The 21,626-nt window shown below is 43.3% G+C and overlaps 1 protein-coding gene across 3 annotated transcripts in view; it reads left to right on the top strand.

The window, feature by feature from the left end:
- The window catches only part of LOC133577749 (uncharacterized), a 62,985-nt gene extending 43,187 nt beyond the window's left edge, over positions 1-19,798 (top strand). For 2 of the 3 annotated variants that reach the window (XM_061931766.1, XM_061931749.1), the window contains 4 exons: positions 14,309-15,247; positions 15,325-15,393; positions 15,507-15,591; positions 19,256-19,798. In XM_061931766.1, the coding sequence (XP_061787750.1) occupies positions 14,309-15,247; positions 15,325-15,393; positions 15,507-15,569 (1,071 nt within the window). In that variant the 3' untranslated portion in view covers positions 15,570-15,591; positions 19,256-19,798. Of the gene's footprint in view, positions 1-5,972; positions 6,114-14,308; positions 15,248-15,324; positions 15,394-15,506; positions 15,592-19,255 lie in introns of those variants that run through there. The other variant, XM_061931757.1, reaches the window with a different exon arrangement.
- Positions 19,799-21,626: the final 1,828 nt, after the last annotated feature.

The raw sequence follows: 21,626 nt of genomic DNA, 5'->3' as shown, positions 1-21,626 counted from the left end.
AAGATAATACAAGCATGTTTAACACATATAGTTAATATTGTTAACAAGTTAAAGGTGTTTAATGATAATACAAGTATGTTTAATACATATAGTTAATATTGTTAAAGGTGTTTAAAGATAATACAAGCATGTTTAACACATATAGTTAATATTGTTAATAAGTTAAAGGTGTTTAAAGATAATACAAGCATGTTTAACACATATAGTTAATATTGTTAACAAGTTAAAGGTGGTTAAAGATAATACAAGCATGTTTAACACATATAGATTCCTTTCTTTCATGAAGACGAGAATATAAGTTGGTGTATTACCTGATTCTGATGACTTGCATTGATTGGAATCAGACAGTGGTGATGATAACGTCCGCATTTTCGAATGGAGGAGAAAAAAAGTCCTCCTTTCTGTCCAATACCACATGAAAGTGGTTGGTTTTTGGCATCTTATTTGTCCAGCTTCCGTACTCCTTTGTATACACTTTACAAGAAATACATTGTCGGCAAACTCCGTAGCTTGCTAGCTTGTGCACGCCGGCTTTCTGAGACTCTTGTTTTGTTAGCGCAACTGTGCAACTGTGCAGTCGGTCTTTGGAGTTTTGACGACAGGTACGGCGCCAGAGTCTGTTGAAATAAAGTGTTTCTCGCCTTCCAGTCGGTCATTTTAATGAGCTGGCAGCAGCCAGCGTCATCTCAGAAGACCCTCGGGTGCCGTGAATGTCAATCAAGTGACGGAAGTGACGTCATAGTGAAGATTTATGATCGCTCATTTTTAGGACTATTTTTTTAATGCCTGGCTGGTGATCGACTGACACACCCTCCGAGATCGACCGGTAGCTCGTGATCGACGTAATGAGCACCCCTGCTGTATATACAATATGTAAATATTAAATATACCGTATTTTCCGCACCATAAGCCGCCCTGGGTTATAAGCCGTGCCTTCAATGAACGGCATATTTCAAAACTTTGTCCACCTATAAGCCGCCCCGTGTTATAAGCCGCATCTAACTGCGCTAAAGGAATGTCAAAAAAACAGTCAGATAGGTCAGTCAAACTTTAATAATATATTAAAAACCAGCGTGATGTGGGCGCGCATGGAGTCGTATATCAACATGGACGGAGCTGCGTGAAAAAAGCCACCCGGCCTCTTCGCGTAAACTTACCTTAACCACTCGCTCATCTTTTCTTCATCCATCCATCCCTTCGAGTTAGCTTTTATGATGACGCCGGCTGGAAAGGTCTCTTTTGGCAAGGTCTTCCTTTTGAATATCACCATGGGTGGAAGTTTCTGGCCATTAGCATGGCAAGCTAGAACCACAGTGAAGGATGACTTCTCATTCCCTGTGGTGCGAATATTCACCGTACGTGCTCCCGTTGTATCCACAGTGCGGTTCACAGGAATATCAAAAGTCAGTGGAACCTCGTCCATGTTGATAATGTTCTCTGGCCGGATCTTTTTTTCAGCTATCTTGTTTTTACAATATGCACGGAAAGTAGCCAGCTTTTCTTGAAAGTCTTTAGGCAGTTGCTGTGAAATAGTAGTCCGTGTGCGGATGGAGAGATTGCGTCTTTTCATGAACCGGATCCCTGTCGTTTAGTAGGAGCCATTTTGTGGTCTTTACAGATGTAAACACACAAAGGAAATGAAACGTAATATCTGCGCGCTTCTTCTTCTTCTACGCGGGCGGGTGGTTGCTTACAGTAGAAGAAGAAGCGCTTCCTGTTCTATGGGGGCGGGTGCTTACCTTGGCGGTTGCTTGCGTAGAAGAAGAAGCACTTCCTCTTCTACGGGGAAAAAAGATGGCGGCTGTTTACCGTAGTTGCGAAACCAAAACTTTATGAAAATGAATCTTAATATTAATCCATATATAAAGCGCACCGGGTTATAAGCCGCACTGTCAGCTTTTGAGAAAATTTGTGGTTTTTAGGTGCGCCTTATAGTGCGGAAAATACGGTATGTTATATTTTATATTGCTACTACGGTACATTTTCAGTCTACTTTATACCTGCATTATCCTTTCCATCCTTACACCTTCCATCCTTTGTAACTGAGCTACTGTGTGGAACAATTTTCCTTGTGGATCATTAAAGTTTGTCTAAGTCTATAAAGTCAGCTCGGAGTCAAAAATCACGCGCAGATTTTTTCTATAGCTGGTGTTGGTTTAACATCTTGTAGTTCTGGTAAAGGTTTCTCCCTCTGGCTTTATAACTAAAACCTCTGTTTTGATTTGAAATAAGAAAAATACCCAAAAACAAACTTGACAGCTCAACACAGAATGCCTACTTTTGTCTCTAAATGGAGTTTTTCAAGGGACGTTGGACAACCCTTTAGCAACATAGTCTTTAACGACATGCAGCGTTGTATTTTGCACGGGACCTTCAAGTTGACTCAGCGGTTGACGGAGGAAAAGAAAATATTTTTTGGTCCACACAGAACACTCTGTGGCGTGGGGGAGGGGGGAGGGGGAGGGGTGTTACTGTACATTGTGTACATTATGGGGGCTTGTGCAAGAGTGGGAACACTCTGTTCCATTTAGCAAGGAGGTGGAAAGCCTGCGAGAGACTTTTTACTGCTCCTTATACATTATTTACACACACACACACACACACACACACACACACACACACACACACACACACATGTCTTGCCTACTTTGTGTGGACCCACGTTTGGTTAGTACAGAGGTCGGCAACCCGCGTTTAGCGCCGCCCTAGTGGCTCTCTGGAGCTTTTTCAGAAATGTATGAAAAATGGAAAAAGATGAGGGGAAAACAGTCTATTTTTTGTTTTAATATGGTTTCTGTAGGAGGACAAACATGACACAAACCTCCCTAATTGTTATAAAGCACAGTTTATATTAAACATGCTTCACTGATTCGAGTATTTGGCGAGCGCCGTTTTGTCCTACTAATTTTGGCGGTCCTTGAACTCACCGTAGTTTGTTTACATTTATAACTTTCTAGGACGTGTTTTATGCCACTTCTTTTTCTGTCTCACCAAACTTTTAAGGTTGTGCATGAAAGGTGAGTTTTGTTGATGTTATTGACTTGTGTGGAGTGCTAATCAGACATATTTGGTCACTGCATGACTGCAAGCTAATCGATGCTAACATGCTATTTAGGCTACCTATATGTACATATTGCATCATAATGCGCCCTGTGATGAGATGGCGACTTGTCCAGGGTGTACGCCGCCTTCCGCCCGATTGTAGCTAAGATAGGCTCCAGTACCCCCGCAACCCCGAAGGGAATAAGCGGTAGAAAATGGATGGATGGATGGGCATCATAATGCCTCATTTGTAGCTATATTTGAGCTCATTTAGTTTCCTTTAAGTCCTCTTAATTCAATTTATATGTCATGACACACTATCTGTATGTAATATGGCTTTTAATTTTTTGCGGCTCCAGACAGATTTTTTTTTTTAAATTTTGGTCCACTATGGCTCATTCAACATTTTGGGTTGCCGACCCCTGGGTTAGTAGGTTGTGAGGGCCCCCCTTTCCACTATAGCTAGAATGATGAAAAAAAAAAAAAAAAAAAAATCTAGCACTAGATGGGAGTAGAGAGTTGCAACCTCACTTCAGAATGCAAAACACACAAAGTAAAACAAATATTTTACTTCTGTAGTTGTGAGGACCAGGCAAAGGTCCTTACAAGTCAAAAGGTTCTCACAGAAAGGGTGGTTTGTCAAGTGTATGTCCACACAAGGATGGTGAGACAAGTACACACACACACACACACACACACACACACACACACACACACACACACACACACACACACACACATTCCTAAAATAGCAAGAGGGTGGAAATACTACAAACATTAACACAACGCAGCATTTTGTTCAAATTAACTTTTGTATTGGATGTCATTAGATTGAACATGTGTCAAAATAAAACAAACTATATATTATATAATATAATATAGTGTGTGTGTGTGTGTGTGTGTGTGTATGTGGCAAGTGCTTCATGCCGAGTGACAAGAATGGCGAGCGTTTGTGGCATTCCGGCTGCCGGGGCCACACGTCCATGCGAGCTGGCATCAGAGAGTGAAACGGCCCGTGTGGAACATGGTCTATATATATATATATATATATATATATATATACATATGCACATATATATGTATACATATATGTGCATATGTATTAGAGATGCGCGGTTTGCGGGAACAACCGCGGAGTCCGCGGATTATCCGCGGATCGGGCGGATGAAATAAAAAAAAATTAGATTTTAAATAGATTCAGGCGGGTGGCAGTTAAACCAATTGGTAAATATATATACATAGTTAAATGTTGTTACCCACATACGAAAAACGAGCAGGCACCTGCAGCATATGCCACAACAGAAGAAGAAAAAAAAAAAGAGATGGACACTTTTACGGAGCGGAGAAGGGACGCCTCGCCGGGGTCCGGGACCGAGGCCCCTTCCCCCGAGAGGGCCCCACCGGGAGCCGTAGCTGAGGCGATCCGCGAGAAGGGCCCGACGCACGTCCAGGGTCACCACCGCGCCCACCGCACCGACACCCCGCCTCGTCCGCCTTCGCCGCGGCCGGCGTCACGCGCAGCAGGTAAGCAGTTTACCTGCCCGCCACCCCCATGGCCGGGGGCTCGTAACAGGGGTCACTCCGCGCGCAGTGCGCTCACGAAAGGGTTGGGGCTCACCCTGGTTGATATAGACAGCAGGACGGTGGCCATGGAAGTCGGAACCCGCTAAGGAGTGTGTAACAACCCACCTGCCGAATCAACTAGCCCTGAAAATGGATGGCGCTGGAGCGTCGGGCCCATATACCCGGCCGTCGCCGGCAGCGAGACGCGCTTGGAGGTGCGCTCAGCGCGGCTCCCATATGATTGCGCACTGGTGTGCGTCTGGGTCGTGACAGCGTGGCACGCGAATGTCTGTGCTGCATTGGATCAGTCTCCTTTCTTTAACAGGCAAAAGCTTTATAACCTCACTAATGCCTTGCATCGTCTATATTAGATTTATAACAACGGGCGCATGCGGGCGGATGGTGGGCGGATGCGGTTCTGATCAAATGTTAGATCGGGTGGATTGCGGATGGTTGACGATTTTCTGATGCGGTTGCGGATGAAATAATTGCCTATCGGCGCATCTCTAATATATACATATATCTACATATATGTGCATATGTATATTTTTTATATATTATATATATTTTATTTATATTAATATATATGAAAGTGTATATATATATGTGTATATATACTGTGTGTATATATATACTGTGTGTATATATATATATATATATATATATATACACACACATCTATATATATATATATATATATATATATATATATATATATATATATATATATATATATATATATACTGTGTGTATATATATACATCTATATATATATACTGTATATATATATATAAATATAAATATATACATTCATATATATATATATATATATATATATATATATATATATACATTCATATACATATAGAAATATACATATATACATATATGTAGATATATGTATACATATAGACATATACATATATACATACATATTTACAGATATATGCATACATATATAGACATACACATACAAATATACATAATATATATATATTTTTAAATAAGAATCACTTTTTAAAAAGACGTTTAGGCCATCTCCACACAACCAGAAAAAGTTTCTAATCTTGTTTTGAAAACGAATCGCATTGAATCGAGAATCAATTCTGAATGGAATCGATTGAGTTCCTATTGTTAACCATCACAAACATTCAGTTCCTATTATTAACTATCACAAATCATTCAGTTCCTATTAATCATCACAAACATTCAGTTCCTATTATTAACTATCACAAACATTCAGTTCCTAATATTAACTATCACAAACAAGCGGCCCACTATAGCGGCAGGCTGGCCCATAAGGGGCGTGTCCTTGTGCCGTATGCCCCGCCCCCTCCCTCCCTCCCTGCCTGCTGGAGCAGCAGACCACTTCAGCGAGACTCCGGGAGCAGAGTTAGATTTGAGCTGCTTGGGAGGACTCGCTTGTGTCAGTCAGTCAGTCAGGGATGGGGGTCATGTTCAGCTGGTTGTGGGGTCACAGGGGAGAGGCCACGCCCCCCAGCACTCAGGTGAGTGGCAGTTGTGAGCGTGTGGAGAGGAGCTGGGACATTTTGTTCTAGAACTTTCCTGCAAGTCTCAGTCATCTTTCTCGCCCTCCTCCTCCCCTTTGCCTGGTGTGTGTGTGTGTGTGTGTGTGTGTGTGTGTGTGTGTGTGTGTGTGTGTGTGTGTGCGCGTGTGTGTGTGTGTGTGCGTGTGTGTGTGTGCGTGTGCATGACTTGGTCTTTTTTTCGTACTTTAGTGAAATAACTGACAAAAGGTAAAGGTGGTAGGCGAAAGCGACTGGCAGCTACACAGCAGCTAAGCACACTGTAGCACACAAGCTAAACGTGCGCGATGACTGCCCGTTGACTGAATGATATCGGCGTCAATATAAGCAAGTATCAAACAAATCATAGTCGCACGTTTCTGCACACAAAGTCTCCAAGGCAGTATTAGGACGTTTCCAGTAAAAAATATTCTCACACATACTACTGAAACGCTGTCATACACACTACTGAAACACTCTCATACACACTACTGAAATGCTGTCATACACACTACTGAAACACTCCCACAGACAAGTGAATCGCTTTTACATTCTACCGAAACACTCTCACAGACAAGTGAAACGCTTTTATACATACTACTGAAACACTCTCACACAGACAAGTGAAACGCTTTTATACATACTACTGAAACACTCTCACACAGACAAGTGAAACGTTTTTATACACACTACTGAAACACTCTCATACACACTACTGAAATGCTGTCATACACACTACTGAAACACTCTCACAGACAAGTGAATCGCTTTTACATTCTACTGAAACACTCTCACAGACAAGTGAAACGCTTTTATACATACTACTGAAACACTCACACAGACAAGTGAAACGCTTTTATACATACTACTGAAACACTCTCACACAGACAAGTGAAACGTTTTTATACACACTACTGAAACACTCTCATACACACTACTGAAATGCTGTCATACACACTACTGAAACACTCTCACAGACAAGTGAATCGCTTTTACATTCTACTGAAACACTCACAGACAAGTGAAACGCTTTTATACATACTACTGAAACACTCTCACACAGACAAGTGAAACGCTTTTATACATACTACTGAAACACTCTCTCACAGACAAGTGAAACGCTTTTATACATACTACTGAAACACTCTCACACAGACAAGTGAAACGCTTTTACATTCTACTGAAACACTCTCACAGACAAGTGAAACACTTTTATACATACTACTGAAACACTCTCACACAGACAAGTGAAACGCTTTTATACATACTACAGAAACACTCACACGCAGACAAGTGAAATGCTTTTATACATACTACTGAAACACACACAGACAAGTGAAACGCTGTCATACAGACAAGTGAAATGCTTTTATACACACTACTGGAACACTCGCACCGAAACAACTGAAAAATTATTTCCACACATACTACTGAAACGCTTTCACACAGACACGTGAAATGCTCTCATACACACAAATAAAACTCTGTCCAACACACAAGTGAAACGCTCTCAAGCACACTACTGAAACGCTGTCATACACCCAAGTGAAACACTCTCATATACACAAGTGTAACGATTTTATACACACTACTGAAACACTCGCACCTAAACAACTGAACAGTTATTCCCACACATACTACTGAAACGCTCTCACACAAACCAGTGCAATGCTCTCATACGCACAAGTGAAATGCTCTCATACACACTACTGAAACACTGTCATACACACTACTGAAACACTCTCATACACACTACTGAAACACTCTCATACACACTACTGAAACACTCTCACAGACAAGTGAAACGCTTTTATACATACTACTTAAACACTCACACAGACAAGTGAAACGCTTTTATACATACTACTGAAACACTCACACAGACAAGTAAAACGCTTTTATACATACTACTGAAACACTCTCACACAGACAAGTGAAACGCTTTTATACACACTACTGAAACACTCACACGCAGACAAGTGAAACGCTTTTATACATACTACTGAAACACTCACACAGACAAGTGAAACGCTGTCATACAGACAAGTGAAATGCTTTTATACACACTACTGAAACACTCTCACCGAAACAACTGAAAAATTATTTCCACACATACTACTGAAACGCTTTCACACGGACACGTGAAATGCTCTCATACACACAAATAAAACTCTGTCCAACACACAAGTGAAACGCTCTCATACACACAAGTGTAACGATTTTACACACACTACTGAAACACTTGCACCTAAACAACTGAACAATTATTCCCACACATACTACTGAAACGCTCTCACACAAACCAGTGCAATGCTCTCATACGCACAAGTGAAACACTCTCATACACACTACTGAAACGCTGTCATACACCCAAGTGAAACGCTCTCATACATAGAAGTGAAACGCTTTTATACACACTACTGAAACACTCGCACCTAAACAACTGAAAAAATATTTCCACACATACTACTGAAATGTTCTCACACAGACCAGTGAAATGCTCTCATACACACAATTGAAACTCTTTTATACACACTACTGAAACACTCTCACCTAAACAACTGAAAAATTATTCTCACACATACTACTGAAATGTTCTCAGACAGACAAGTGAAACCCTGTCATACAGACAAGTGAAATGCTTTTATACACACTACTGAAACGCTCTCACACGGACAAGTGAAACGCTCTCATACACACGACTGAAACACTCGCACCTAAACAACTGAAAAAATATTCCCACACAAAGTACTGAAACCTTCTCACACATACCAGTGAAATGCTTTCATACACACAAGTGAAACACTCTCCTACACACAAGTGAAACGCTGTTATACACATTACTGAAACACTCGCACTTAAACTGAAAAATTATTCGCACACATACTACTGAAACGCTGTCATACACACAACTGAAACGCTCTCACACAGACAAGTGAAACGCTGTTATACACACAAGTGAAACGCTGTCATACACACAAGTGAAACACTCTCACACACACAATTGAAACGCTTTTATACACACTACTGAAACATTCGCACCTAAACAACTGAAAAATTATTCTCACACATACTACTGAAATACTCTCACACAGACAAGTGAAATGCTGTCCTACGCAAATAAAACATTCTCATACACACAAGTGAAACGCTTTTATACACACTACTGAAACACCCGCACCTAAACTGAAAAATCATTCTCACACATACTACTGAAACACTCTCACACAGACAAGTTAAATTCTTTCATTCACACAAACAAAACGCTGTTATACAACACTGAAACACTCGCACCTAAACATTTAAAATTATTCTCACACATACTACTGAAACGCTCTCATACACACTACTGAAACGCTCTCACACAGACAAGTGAAACGCTGTCATACACACAATTGAAACGCTTTTATACACACTACTGAAACACTCGCACCTAAACAACTGAAAAATTATTCCCACACATACTACTGAAATACTCTCACACAGACAAGTGAAATGCTGTCCTACGCAAATAAAACATTCTCATACACACAAGTGAAACGCTTTTATACACACTACTGAAACACCCGTACCTAAACTGAAAAATCATTCTCACACATACTACTGAAACACTCTCACACAGACAAGTTAAATGCTTTCATTCACACAAACAAAACGCTGTTATACAACACTGAAACACTCGCACTTAAACATCTAAAAATATTCTCACACATACTACTGAAACGCTCTCATACAAACTACTGAAACGCTCTTACACAGACAAGTGAAACGCTGTCATACACACAAGTGAACCACTCTCATACACACAAGGGAAACACTTTTATACACACTACTGAAACACTCGCACCTAAACAACTGAAAAATTATTCTCACATATTACACAGACAAGTAAAATGCTCTCATACACACAAATGAAACGCTGTTATACACACTACTGAAACACTCGCACCTGAACTGGAAAAAAATATACTCACACATACTACTGAAACGCTCTCACACAGACAAGTGAAACACTGTCATACACACAAGTGAAACGCTTTTATACACACTACTGAAACGCTCTCACACAGACAAGTGAAACACTGTCATACACACAAGTGAAATGCTGTCATACACACAAATAAAACGTTCTCATATACACAAATGAAACACTTTTATACACACTACTGAAACACTCGCACCTAAACATCTAAAAATATTCTCACACATACTACTAACACGCTCTCATACAAACTACTGAAACGCTCTTACACAGACAAGTGAAACGGTCTCATACACACAAATGAAACGCTGTTATACACACTACTGAAACACTCGCACCTGAACTGAAAAAATATATACTCACACATACTACTGAAACGCTCTCACACAGACAAGTGAAACGCTGTCATACACACAAGTGAACCGCTTTTATACACACTACTGAAACGCTCTCACACGGACAAGTGAAACACTGTCATACACACAAGTGAAATGCTTTTATACACACTACTGAAACGCTCTCACACGGACAAGTGAAACACTGTCATACACACAAGTGAACCACTCTCATACACACAAGGGAAACACTTTTATACACACTACTGAAACACTCGCACCTAAACAACTGAAAAATGATTCTCACATATTACACAGACAAGTGAAATGCTCTCATACACACAAATGAAACGCTGTTATACACACAACTGAAACACTCACACCTAAACTGAAAACAAATATATACTCACACATACTACTGAAACGCTCTCACACAGACAAGTGAAACACTGTTATACACACAAGTGAAACGCTTTTATACACACTACTGAAACGCTCTCACACAGACAAGTGAAACACTGTCATACACACAAGTGAAATGCTTTTATACACACTACTGAAACGCTCTCACACAGACAAGTAAAACGCTGTCATACACACAAGTGAAACACTCTCATACACACAAGGGAAACACTTTTATACACACTACTGAAACACTCGCACCTAAACAACTGAAAAATGATTCTCACATATTACACAGACAAGTGAAATGCTCTCATACACACAAATGAAACGCTGTTATACACACAACTGAAACACTCACACCTAAACTGAAAACAAATATATACTCACACATACTACTGAAACGCTCTCACACAGACAAGTGAAACACTGTTATACACACAAGTGAAACGCTTTTATACACACTACTGAAACGCTCTCACACAGACAAGTGAAACACTGTCATACACACAAGTGAAATGCTGTCATACACACAAATAAAACGTTCTCATATGCACAAATGAAACACTTTTATACACACTACTGAAACACTCGCACCTAAACATCTAAAAATATTCTCACACATACTACTAACACGCTCTCATACAAACTACTGAAACGCTCTTACACAGACAAGTGAAACGGTCTCATACACACAAATGAAACGCTGTTATACACACTACTGAAACACTCGCACCTGAACTGAAAAAAATATATACTCACACATACTACTGAAACGCTCTCACACAGACAAGTGAAAAGCTGTCATACACACAAGTGAACCGCTTTTATACACACTACTGAAACGCTCTCACACGGACAAGTGAAACACTGTCATACACACAAGTGAAATGCTTTTATACACACTACTGAAACGCTCTTACACAGACAAGTGAAACGCTGTCATACACACAAGTGAACCACTCTCATACACACAAGGGAAACACTTTTATACACACTACTGAAACACTCGCACCTAAACAACTGAAAAATGATTCTCACATATTACACAAACAGGTGAAATGCTCTCATACACACAAATGAAACGCTGTTATACACACAACTGAAACACTCACACCTAAACTGAAAACAAATATATACTCACACATACTACTGAAACGCTCTCACACAGACAAGTGAAACGGTCTCATACACACAAATGAAACGCTGTTATACACACTACTGAAACACTCGCACCTGAACTGAAAAAAATATATACTCACACATACTACTGAAACGCTCTCACACAGACAAGTGAAAAGCTGTCATACACACAAGTGAACCGCTTTTATACACACTACTGAAACGCTCTCACACGGACAAGTGAAACACTGTCATACACACAAGTGAAATGCTTTTATACACACTACTGAAACGCTCTTACACAGACAAGTGAAACGCTGTCATACACACAAGTGAACCACTCTCATACACACAAGGGAAACACTTTTATACACACTACTGAAACACTCGCACCTAAACAACTGAAAAATGATTCTCACATATTACACAAACAGGTGAAATGCTCTCATACACACAAATGAAACGCTGTTATACACACAACTGAAACACTCACACCTAAACTGAAAACAAATATATACTCACACATACTACTGAAACGCTCTCACACAGACAAGTGAAACACTGTTATACACACAAGTGAACCGCTTTTATACACCTTACTGAAACACTCTCACACAGACAAGTGAAACACTGTCATACACACAAGTGAAATGCTGTCATACACACAAATAAAACGTTCTCATATGCACAAATGAAACACTTTCATACACACTACTGAAACACTCGCACCTAAACATCTAAAAATATTCTCACACATACTACTAACACGCTCTCATACAAACTACTGAAACGCTCTTACACAGACAAGTGAAACGGTCTCATACACACAAATGAAACGCTGTTATACACACAACTGAAACACTCACACCTAAACTGAAAACAAATATATACTCACACATACTACTGAAACGCTCTCACACAGACAAGTGAAACGCTGTCATACACACAAGTGAACCGCTTTTATACACACTACTGAAACGCTCTCACACGGACAAGTGAAACACTGTCATACACACAAGTGAAATGCTGTCATACACACAAATAAAACGTTCTCATATGCACAAATGAAACACTTTTATACACACTACTGAAACACTCGCACCTAAACATCTAAAAATATTCTCACACATACTACTAACACGCTCTCATACAAACTACTGAAACGCTCTTACACAGACAAGTGAAACGGTCTCATACACACAAATGAAACGCTGTTATACACACTACTGAAACACTCGCACCTGAACTGAAAAAAAATATATACTCACACATACTACTGAAACGCTCTCACACAGACAAGTGAAACACTGTCATACACACAAGTGAAACGCTTTTATACACACTACTGAAACGCTCTTACACAGACAAGTGAAACACTGTCATACACACAAGTGAAATGCTGTCATACACACAAATAAAACGTTCTCATATGCACAAATGAAACACTTTTATACACACTACTGAAACACTCGCACCTAAACATCTAAAAATATTCTCACACATACTACTAACACGCTCTCATACAAACTACTGAAACGCTCTTACACAGACAAGTGAAACGGTCTCATACACACAAATGAAACACTTTTATACACACTACTGAAACACTCGCACCTAAATCAATCAATCAATGTTTATTTATATAGCCCTAAATCACAAGTGTCTCAAAGGGCTGCACAAGCCACAACGACATCCTCGGTATAGCCCACATAAACAACTGAAAAATTATTCTCACATATTACACAGACAAGTAAAATGCTCTCATACACACAAATGAAACGCTGTTATACACACAACTGAAACACTCGCACCTGAACTGAAAAAAATATACTCACACATACTACTGAAACGCTCTCACACAGACAAGTAAAACGCTGTCATACACAAAAGTGAAACGCATTTATACACACTACTGAAACGCTCTCACACATACAAGTGAAATGCTGTCATACACACAAATAAAACGTTCTTATATGCACAAATGAAACACTTTCATACACACTACTGAAACACTCGTACCTAAACAACTGACAAATGATATTACCGAACAGACAAGTAAAACGCTGTCATACACATAAAAACTTGCTGCATTGTCACTTCCGTCAAGTCCTTTGTGGCTTCATATTATTGTGGCATGGATTAAAGATGGATGCTAGCAAAATGGCTGAATAATTTAATGTCCGGCTTCGGAGGACTTGCAATATTCATGCAGCGTGAAACACTTGGCTGCCAGGCATCGGCAGAGAGGACATTTTGTTCCTTGCAACCACAACCACAATATCCTCTCTGATGCGGCATGACGGTTCTAACTTAACCTCCTTCTCTCCCTCTTACAGACGGAGCATGGTCGCAAGTCCGAGGTAATTTGTACATCGGAACCGGAACCAGAAGAGGCCAAGGCACCGGCGGTGGGAGCAAGCGTGTCGGCTGAAACGGTAGCGGAAGAAGCTGTGAAGCAAGTTGTCACCAGCACACCTGAACCAACACAAGCAGCTGAAACAGCAGCAGCTAAGGGACTGGAACCAGAACAAGTAGCTGAAGCTAAAACCGCAAAAGAGGAACCCAAATCTGTTGAACAGGTTGTTGCTGGCATACCGGAACCCGATGTTAAAAAGGTGGAAGAACCGATAGTCTGTTGCATCCCTGATCCAGAACTAGTAGTTGAAGCAGAGCCTGTTGTTAAAGTCGAAAGAGAATCCGTGGCTAAGTTTTCCCCAAGCGTACCTGAGCCAAAACAAGTGGTTGAGAAAGAACCTGTTCTCCAAAATTTGTTGGAACAAGTCCCTGTTTGTTGCACCCCTGACCCAGAACTAGTAGTTGAAGTACAAACCGCCGTTAAGGCAGAGGCAGAATCCCTAGGGCAGGCTGTCTCCATTGTACCAGAACCAGAACCTGCTGTTACAGAAGAAGCAGAAGCAATTGAGAAGGTTGTCGCTAACGTACCAGAACCAAAACGAGTGGCTGAAGCAGAACCTGCTGTTAAGAAAGAAGCAGAAGTCGTTGAAGAGGTTGTTGCTAATGTACCAGAACCAAAACCAGAACGAGTGGCTGACGCGGAAGCGAAGGCGGAAGATGTCGTCATCGTCACAGCCGAAACAGAACCGGTTGTCACCCAATTGGCGGAAGCAGAACTCTCTGCTATTAAGTCGGACACAGAAGCAGAAGTTGTTGCCAGAGTAGCAGAACCAGAAAGGGTGGCTGAAGCAGCTCCAACTGAGAAGGACAAAGCAAAGGTGGAGGTGCTGAATAAAGAAGTCCCTGCAGAAATGAAAGAGGTGCTTGCCGGACTTCCCATCAATGGATGCTGATTGCTGGATGAAAGCTAACTTCTCTGCTTCTTCCCGGCTTACAGGATGCTGCTACCAATCTGAAAAGTGTGGATGTGCTCTGTGAAGATAGCAGCGTACCTTCATGTCCGATGGTGAGGAACACTTTTGTTTCACGTAGAACTTGGTCGGACTGCACAGTTTTTTACATCAAAACTGCAAGGAATTGATGTGCAAGCTAAAGATTTGTTGTGTTTTTCTCTTTCAGGAGAAGTCAGTGGAGGCGGTGCTGAATGGTCACGTGACTTCGGAGGTCTCCACCAAGGACTAGAACCTACAACTTTTTTGTCCTGGTGAGTTGACATATTCCTTTTCTATATTCACTTCATTTTTTCTCTCCAAAAGTTGTTGGAACAAGTCTCTGTGCTCTTGTGTCATCCTGAAGTGTTCCCGATGTTTCCCTCTTGTTTTCATGTGGTTTTTGTTTTTTTGGTTGGGGACCCTTTGGGACTGTGCGACAAGGGTTGGCATTTTCGTGACTTCTGCGGTGCTTTTTTGTGAACTTCCGGATCTGCCTACCGGGAACCCTTTGGCCATGGAGACCAGCTCTGCCACACCAGAGTCCGTTTGGAGAGACTGGAGGAGATGCGGATGAAGAGACAGGGCTGCGGAGCTGGACAAGCTTCACAGTGTCTTGGCTGAATGAGCCGGTATCGGACACCTCGGTCTCCTTGGACGTATCCTCGCTCATCCATGCGGACTGGACACTGGCCGAGAGTTGGTGGGCAGCCGAGGGTGGAGTCGGCTCTCTTGGTTGCTTTGTTGGGTCTGCTCCTGTCTCTGGCCGTGCTCCCCCCGCCCCAGCAGACGATGGCGTGGAACACCGTAAAGGCCACCGCAGTGCATGTGTTTTTTGTTTTACTTTTGTGGCTGTGTGTAGAAGTGGCTGGTTGCATCAGCTCTACTCTTTTAATATCTTTAATGTCCTTTGTGTTCTTTGATTTTTCTCCTTGGCCTCAGTCTGGACCCCCTCTCCAGTTTTCCTGATGTTTCCCTCTTGTTTTCATGTGGTTTTTGTTTTTTGGTTGGGGACCCTTTGGGACTGTGCGAAAAGGGGTGGCATTTTCGTGACTTCTGCGGTGCTTTTTTGTGAACTTCCGGATCTGCCTCCCGGGAGCCTTTTGGCCATGGAGACCAGCTCTGCCACACCAGAGTCCGCTTGGAGAGACTGGAGGAGATGCGGATGAAGAGACAGGGCCGCGGAGCTGGACAAGCTTCACAGTGTCTTGGCTGAATGAGCCGGTATCGGACACCTCGGTCTCCTTGGACGCATCCTCGCTCATCCATGCGGACTGGACACTGGCCGAGAGTTGGTGGGCGGCCGAGGGTGGAGTCGGCTCTCTTGGTTGCTTTGTTGGGTCTGCTCCTGTCTCGGACCATGCTCCCCCCGCCCCAGCAGACGATGACGATGGCGCTTCACAGTGTCTTGGCTGAATGAGCCGGTATCGGACACCTCGGTCTCCTTGGACGCATCCTCGCTCATCCATGCGGACTGGACACTGGCCGAGAGTTGGTGGGCGGCCGAGGGTGGAGTCGGCTCTCTTGGTTGCTTTGTTGGGTCTGCTCCTGTCTCTGGGCATGCTCCCCCCGCCCCAGCAGCCGATGGCGTGGAACACCGCAAAGGCCACCGCAGTGCATGTGTTTTTTGTTTTACTTTTGTGGCTGTGTGTAGAAGTGGCTGGTTGCATCAGCTCTACTCTTTTAATATCTTTAATGTCCTTTGTGTTCTTTGATTTTTCTCCTTGGCCTCAGTCTGGACCCCCTCTTCAGTGTTCCTGATGTTTCCCGCTTGTTTTCATGTGGTTTTTGTTTTTTTGGTTGGGGACCCTTTGGGACTGTGCGACAAGGGGTGGCATTTTCCTGACTTCTGCGGTGCTTTTTTGTGAAACTTCCGGATCTGGCTACCGGGAGCCTTTTGGCCATGGAGACCAGCTCTGCCACACCAGAGTCCGCTTGGAGAGACTGGAGGAGATGCGGATGAAGAGACAGGGCCGCGGAGCTGGACAAGCTTCACAGTGTCTTGGCTGAATGAGCCGGTATCGGACACCTCGGTCTCCTTGGACGCATCCTCGCTCATCCATGCGGACTGGACACTGGCCGAGAGTTGGTGGGCGGCCGAGGGTGGAGTCGGCTCTCTTGGTTGCTTTGTTGGGTCTGCTCCTGTCTCTGGCCATGCTCCCCCCGCCCCAGCAGACGATGGCGTGGAACACCGCAAAGGCCACCGCAGTGCATGTGTTTTTTGTTTTACTTTTGTGGCTGTGTGTAGAAGTGGCTGGTTGCATCAGCTCTACTCTTTTAATATCTTTAATGTCCTTTGTGTTCTTTGATTTTTCTCCTTGGCCTCAGTCTGGACCCCCTCTCCAGTGTTCCTGATGTTTCCCTCTTGTTTTCATGTGGTTTTTGTTTTTTTGGTTGGGGACCCTTTGGGACTGTGCGAAAAGGGGTGGCATTTTCGTGACTTCTGCGGTGCTTTTTTGTGAACTTCCGGATCTGCCTCCCGGGAGCCTTTTGGCCGTGGAGACCAGCTCTGCCACACCAGAGTCCGCTTGGAGAGACTGGAGGAGATGCGGATGAAGAGACAGGGCCGCGGAGCTGGACAAGCTTCACAGTGTCTTGGCTGAATGAGCCGGTATCGGACACCTCGGTCTCCTTGGACTCATCCTCGCTCATCCATGCGGACTGGACACTGGCCGAGAGTTGGTGGGCGGCCGAGGGTGGAGTCGACTCTCTTGGTTGCTTTGTTGGGTCTGCTCCTGTCTCTGGCCATGCTCCCCCCGCCCCAGCAGACGATAGCGTGGAACACCGCAAAGGCCACCGCAGTGCATGTTTTTTTTGTTTTGTTGTTTTACTTTTGTGAAGCTACTGGGATGAGAATCAGCACCTCCAAGTCCGAGTCCATGGTTCTCGCCCGGAAAAGGGTGGAGTGCCATCTCCGGGTTGGGGAGGAGATCTTGCCCCAAGTGGAGGAGTTCAAGTACCTCGGAGTCTTGTTCACGAGTGAGGGAAGAGTGGATGGTGAGATCGACAGGCGGATCGGTGCGGCATCTTCAGTAATGCGGACGCTGTATCGATCCGTTGTGGTGAAGAAGGAGCTGAACAGGAAGGCAAAGCTCTCAATTTACCGGTCGATCTACGTTCCCATCCTCACCTATGGTCATGAGCTTTGGGTTATGACCGAAAGGACAAGATCACGGGGACAAGCGGCCGAAATGAGTTTCCTCCGCCGGGTGGCGGGTCTCTCCCTTAGAGATAAGGTGAGAAGCTCTGTCATTCGGGGGGAGCTCAAAGTAAAGCCGCTGCTCCTCCACATGGAGAGGAGCCAGATGAGGTGGTTCGGGCATCTGGTCAGGATGCCACTCGATCGCCTCCCTCGGGGACGTGTTTAGGGCACGTCCGACCGGTAGGAGGCCACGGGGAAGACCCAGGACACGCTGGGAAGACTATGTCTCCCGGCTGGCCTGGGAACGCCTCGGGATCCCCCGGGAGGAGCTGGACGAAGTGGCTGGGGAGAGGGAAGTCTGGGCTTCTCTGCTTAGGCTGCTGCCCCTGCGACCCGCCCTCAGATAAGCGGAAGAAGATGGATGGATGGGTTTTACTTTTGTGGCTGTGTGTAGAAGTGGCTGGTTGCATCAGCTCTGCTCTTTTAATATCTTTAATGTCCTTTGATTCTTCTCCTTGGCCTCAGTCTGGACCCCTTCTCCAGGGGCCCAGGCTTAAGACTGAATATTTATTTTTCTGACCCCCCCCAGAGTTGACCTGTTTCTCACCTTTTTGTAAGGGGTGCCGGAAGTTGGCAGACCCATCAGTGATCCTGTTCTGTCTCCCTGTCATATTTGTCTGATCTTGAATGGGATTGTGCTGAAAATCTTAGTATTTCTGATTCTGATTTCCATTTTCCGTTCCTTTTTGAGCTCCTAAAGAACAAACCATGCTAACCCGTCTCCGCCTCTCTTTCAGAGACCACGTTGGTCGACTTGAAGACGTTCTGTGCCGGAAGGAGTCAACCAGATGACATTCGTTCTTCATATTTAGGACTTAGAAGAGGAAATTAAAAGGGGCGTCCACATTTTCAAGTGCCTTTCCGCCCCGTTTCTGTGCAACCAAACATCCTGGGGCAAAGACCGAAGTGAAAGCATGAGCAGTGGACGAGGCGAGACTTGACGTATTTTCTTCGGAATGTCCGCTTTCAACTAAAGAGCAAAAACACAGAAATTAAGATTTGTTTTTCCTGCGTAAAGGCATCCTAAAATAGGCAACCTATCACAGAATCGTGTTAAGATTTCAAAGTATGACCAATGTTTATCACACGTTAGCTTACTAGCACTGGCAAGTTTTCAACTGACACATTCTCGTCTTCTACTTTTGTGTTCTTCTCCTTTCTGTTGAATGGACCACGCCATGCACAACAATGTCACTTTTTTAGGACAGAAGCAATTCAGCCTTTTTTTTTTGGACGAGCTATGATTTATTTTCAGGTGGCTTCACCTTTGAAATAAAACTTCCAACTCATCAAAACGATGGCGTTTGTGTTTGTCTCCACTAAGCTATTTAGATTACAAAGGAGGAAGGTTTTACGCTGCTACTGAAAGAAAGAAGGAGAGGAAATAGAAGCGAGAGAGAGAGAGAGAGCGAGACAAAGAAGTCTTCCAGAACTACTTTTGGGAATGAGAGAGGAGGGCAGGGTTTGGGCGGAATGTCCTGTCTCCTGGGCATACTTGCCAACCTTGAGACCTCCGATTTCGGGAGGTGGACGGTGGGGGGCTTGGTTGGGGGCGTGGTTAAGATATATATATATATATATATACACACACACACAGGTAAAAGCCAGTAAATTAGAATATTTTGAAAAACTTGATTTATTTCAGTAATTGCATTCAAAAGGTGTAACTTGTACATTATATTTATTCATTGCACACAGACTGATGCATTCAAATGTTTATTTCATTTAATTTTGATGATTTGAAGTGGCAACAAATGAAAATCCAAAATTCCGTGTGTCACAAAATTAGAATATTACTTAAGGCTAATACAAAAAAGGGATTTTTAGAAATGTTGGCCAACTGAAAAGTATGAAAATGAAAAATATGAGCATGTACAATACTCAATACTTGGTTGGAGCTCCTTTTGCCTCAATTACTGCGTTAATGCGGCGTGGCATGGAGTCGATGAGTTTCTGGCACTGCTCAGGTGTTATGAGAGCCCAGGTTGCTCTGATAGTGGCCTTCAACTCTTCTGCGTTTTTGGGTCTGGCATTCTGCATCTTCCTTTTCACAATACCCCACAGATTTTCTATGGGGCTAAGGTCAGGGGAGTTGGCGGGCCAATTTAGAACAGAAATACCATGGTCCGTAAACCAGGCACGGGTAGATTTTGCGCTGTGTGCAGGCGCCAAGTCCTGTTGGAACTTGAAATCTCCATCTCCATAGAGCAGGTCAGCAGCAGGAAGCATGAAGTGCTCTAAAACTTGCTGGTAGACGGCTGCGTTGACCCTGGATCTCAGGAAACAGAGTGGACCGACACCAGCAGATGACATGGCACCCCAAACCATCACCCAACCATGCAAATTTTGCGTTTCCTTTGGAAATCGAGGTCCCAGAGTCTGGAGGAAGACAGGAGAGGCACAGGATCCACGTTGCCTGAAGTCTAGTGTAAAGTTTCCACCATCAGTGATGGTTTGGGGTGCCATGTCATCTGCTGGTGTCGGTCCACTCTGTTTCCTGAGATCCAGGGTCAACGCAGCCGTCTACCAGCAAGTTTTACAGCACTTCATGCTTCCTGCTGCTGACCTGCTCTATGGAGATGGAGATTTCAAGTTCCAACAGGACTTGGCGCCTGCACACAGCGCAAAACCTACCCGTGCCTGGTTTACGGACCATGGTATTTCTGTTCTAAATTGGCCCGCCAACTCCCCTGACCTTAGCCCCATAGAAAATCTGTGGGGTATTGTGAAAAGGAAGATGCAGAATGCCAGACCCAAAAACGCAGAAGAGTTGAAGGCCACTATCAGAGCAACCTGGGCTCTCATAACACCTGAGCAGTGCCAGAAACTCATCGACTCCATGCCACGCCGCATTAACGCAGTAATTGAGGCAAAAGGAGCTCCAACCAAGTATTGAGTATTGTACATGCTCATATTTTTCATTTTCATACTTTTCAGTTGGCCAACATTTTTAAAAATCCCTTTTTTGTATTAGCCTTAAGTAATATTCTAATTTTGTGACAGACGGAATTTTGGATTTTCATTTGTTGCCACTTCAAATCATCAAAATTAAATGAAATAAACATTTGAATGCATCAGTCTGTGTGCAATGAATAAATATAATGTACA

Source organism: Nerophis lumbriciformis, linkage group LG03 (assembly GCF_033978685.3).
Source record: "Nerophis lumbriciformis linkage group LG03, RoL_Nlum_v2.1, whole genome shotgun sequence".
Classification (NCBI taxonomy): Eukaryota; Metazoa; Chordata; class Actinopteri; order Syngnathiformes; family Syngnathidae; genus Nerophis; species Nerophis lumbriciformis.
This window is presented reverse-complemented; position numbering and strand designations above follow the sequence as displayed.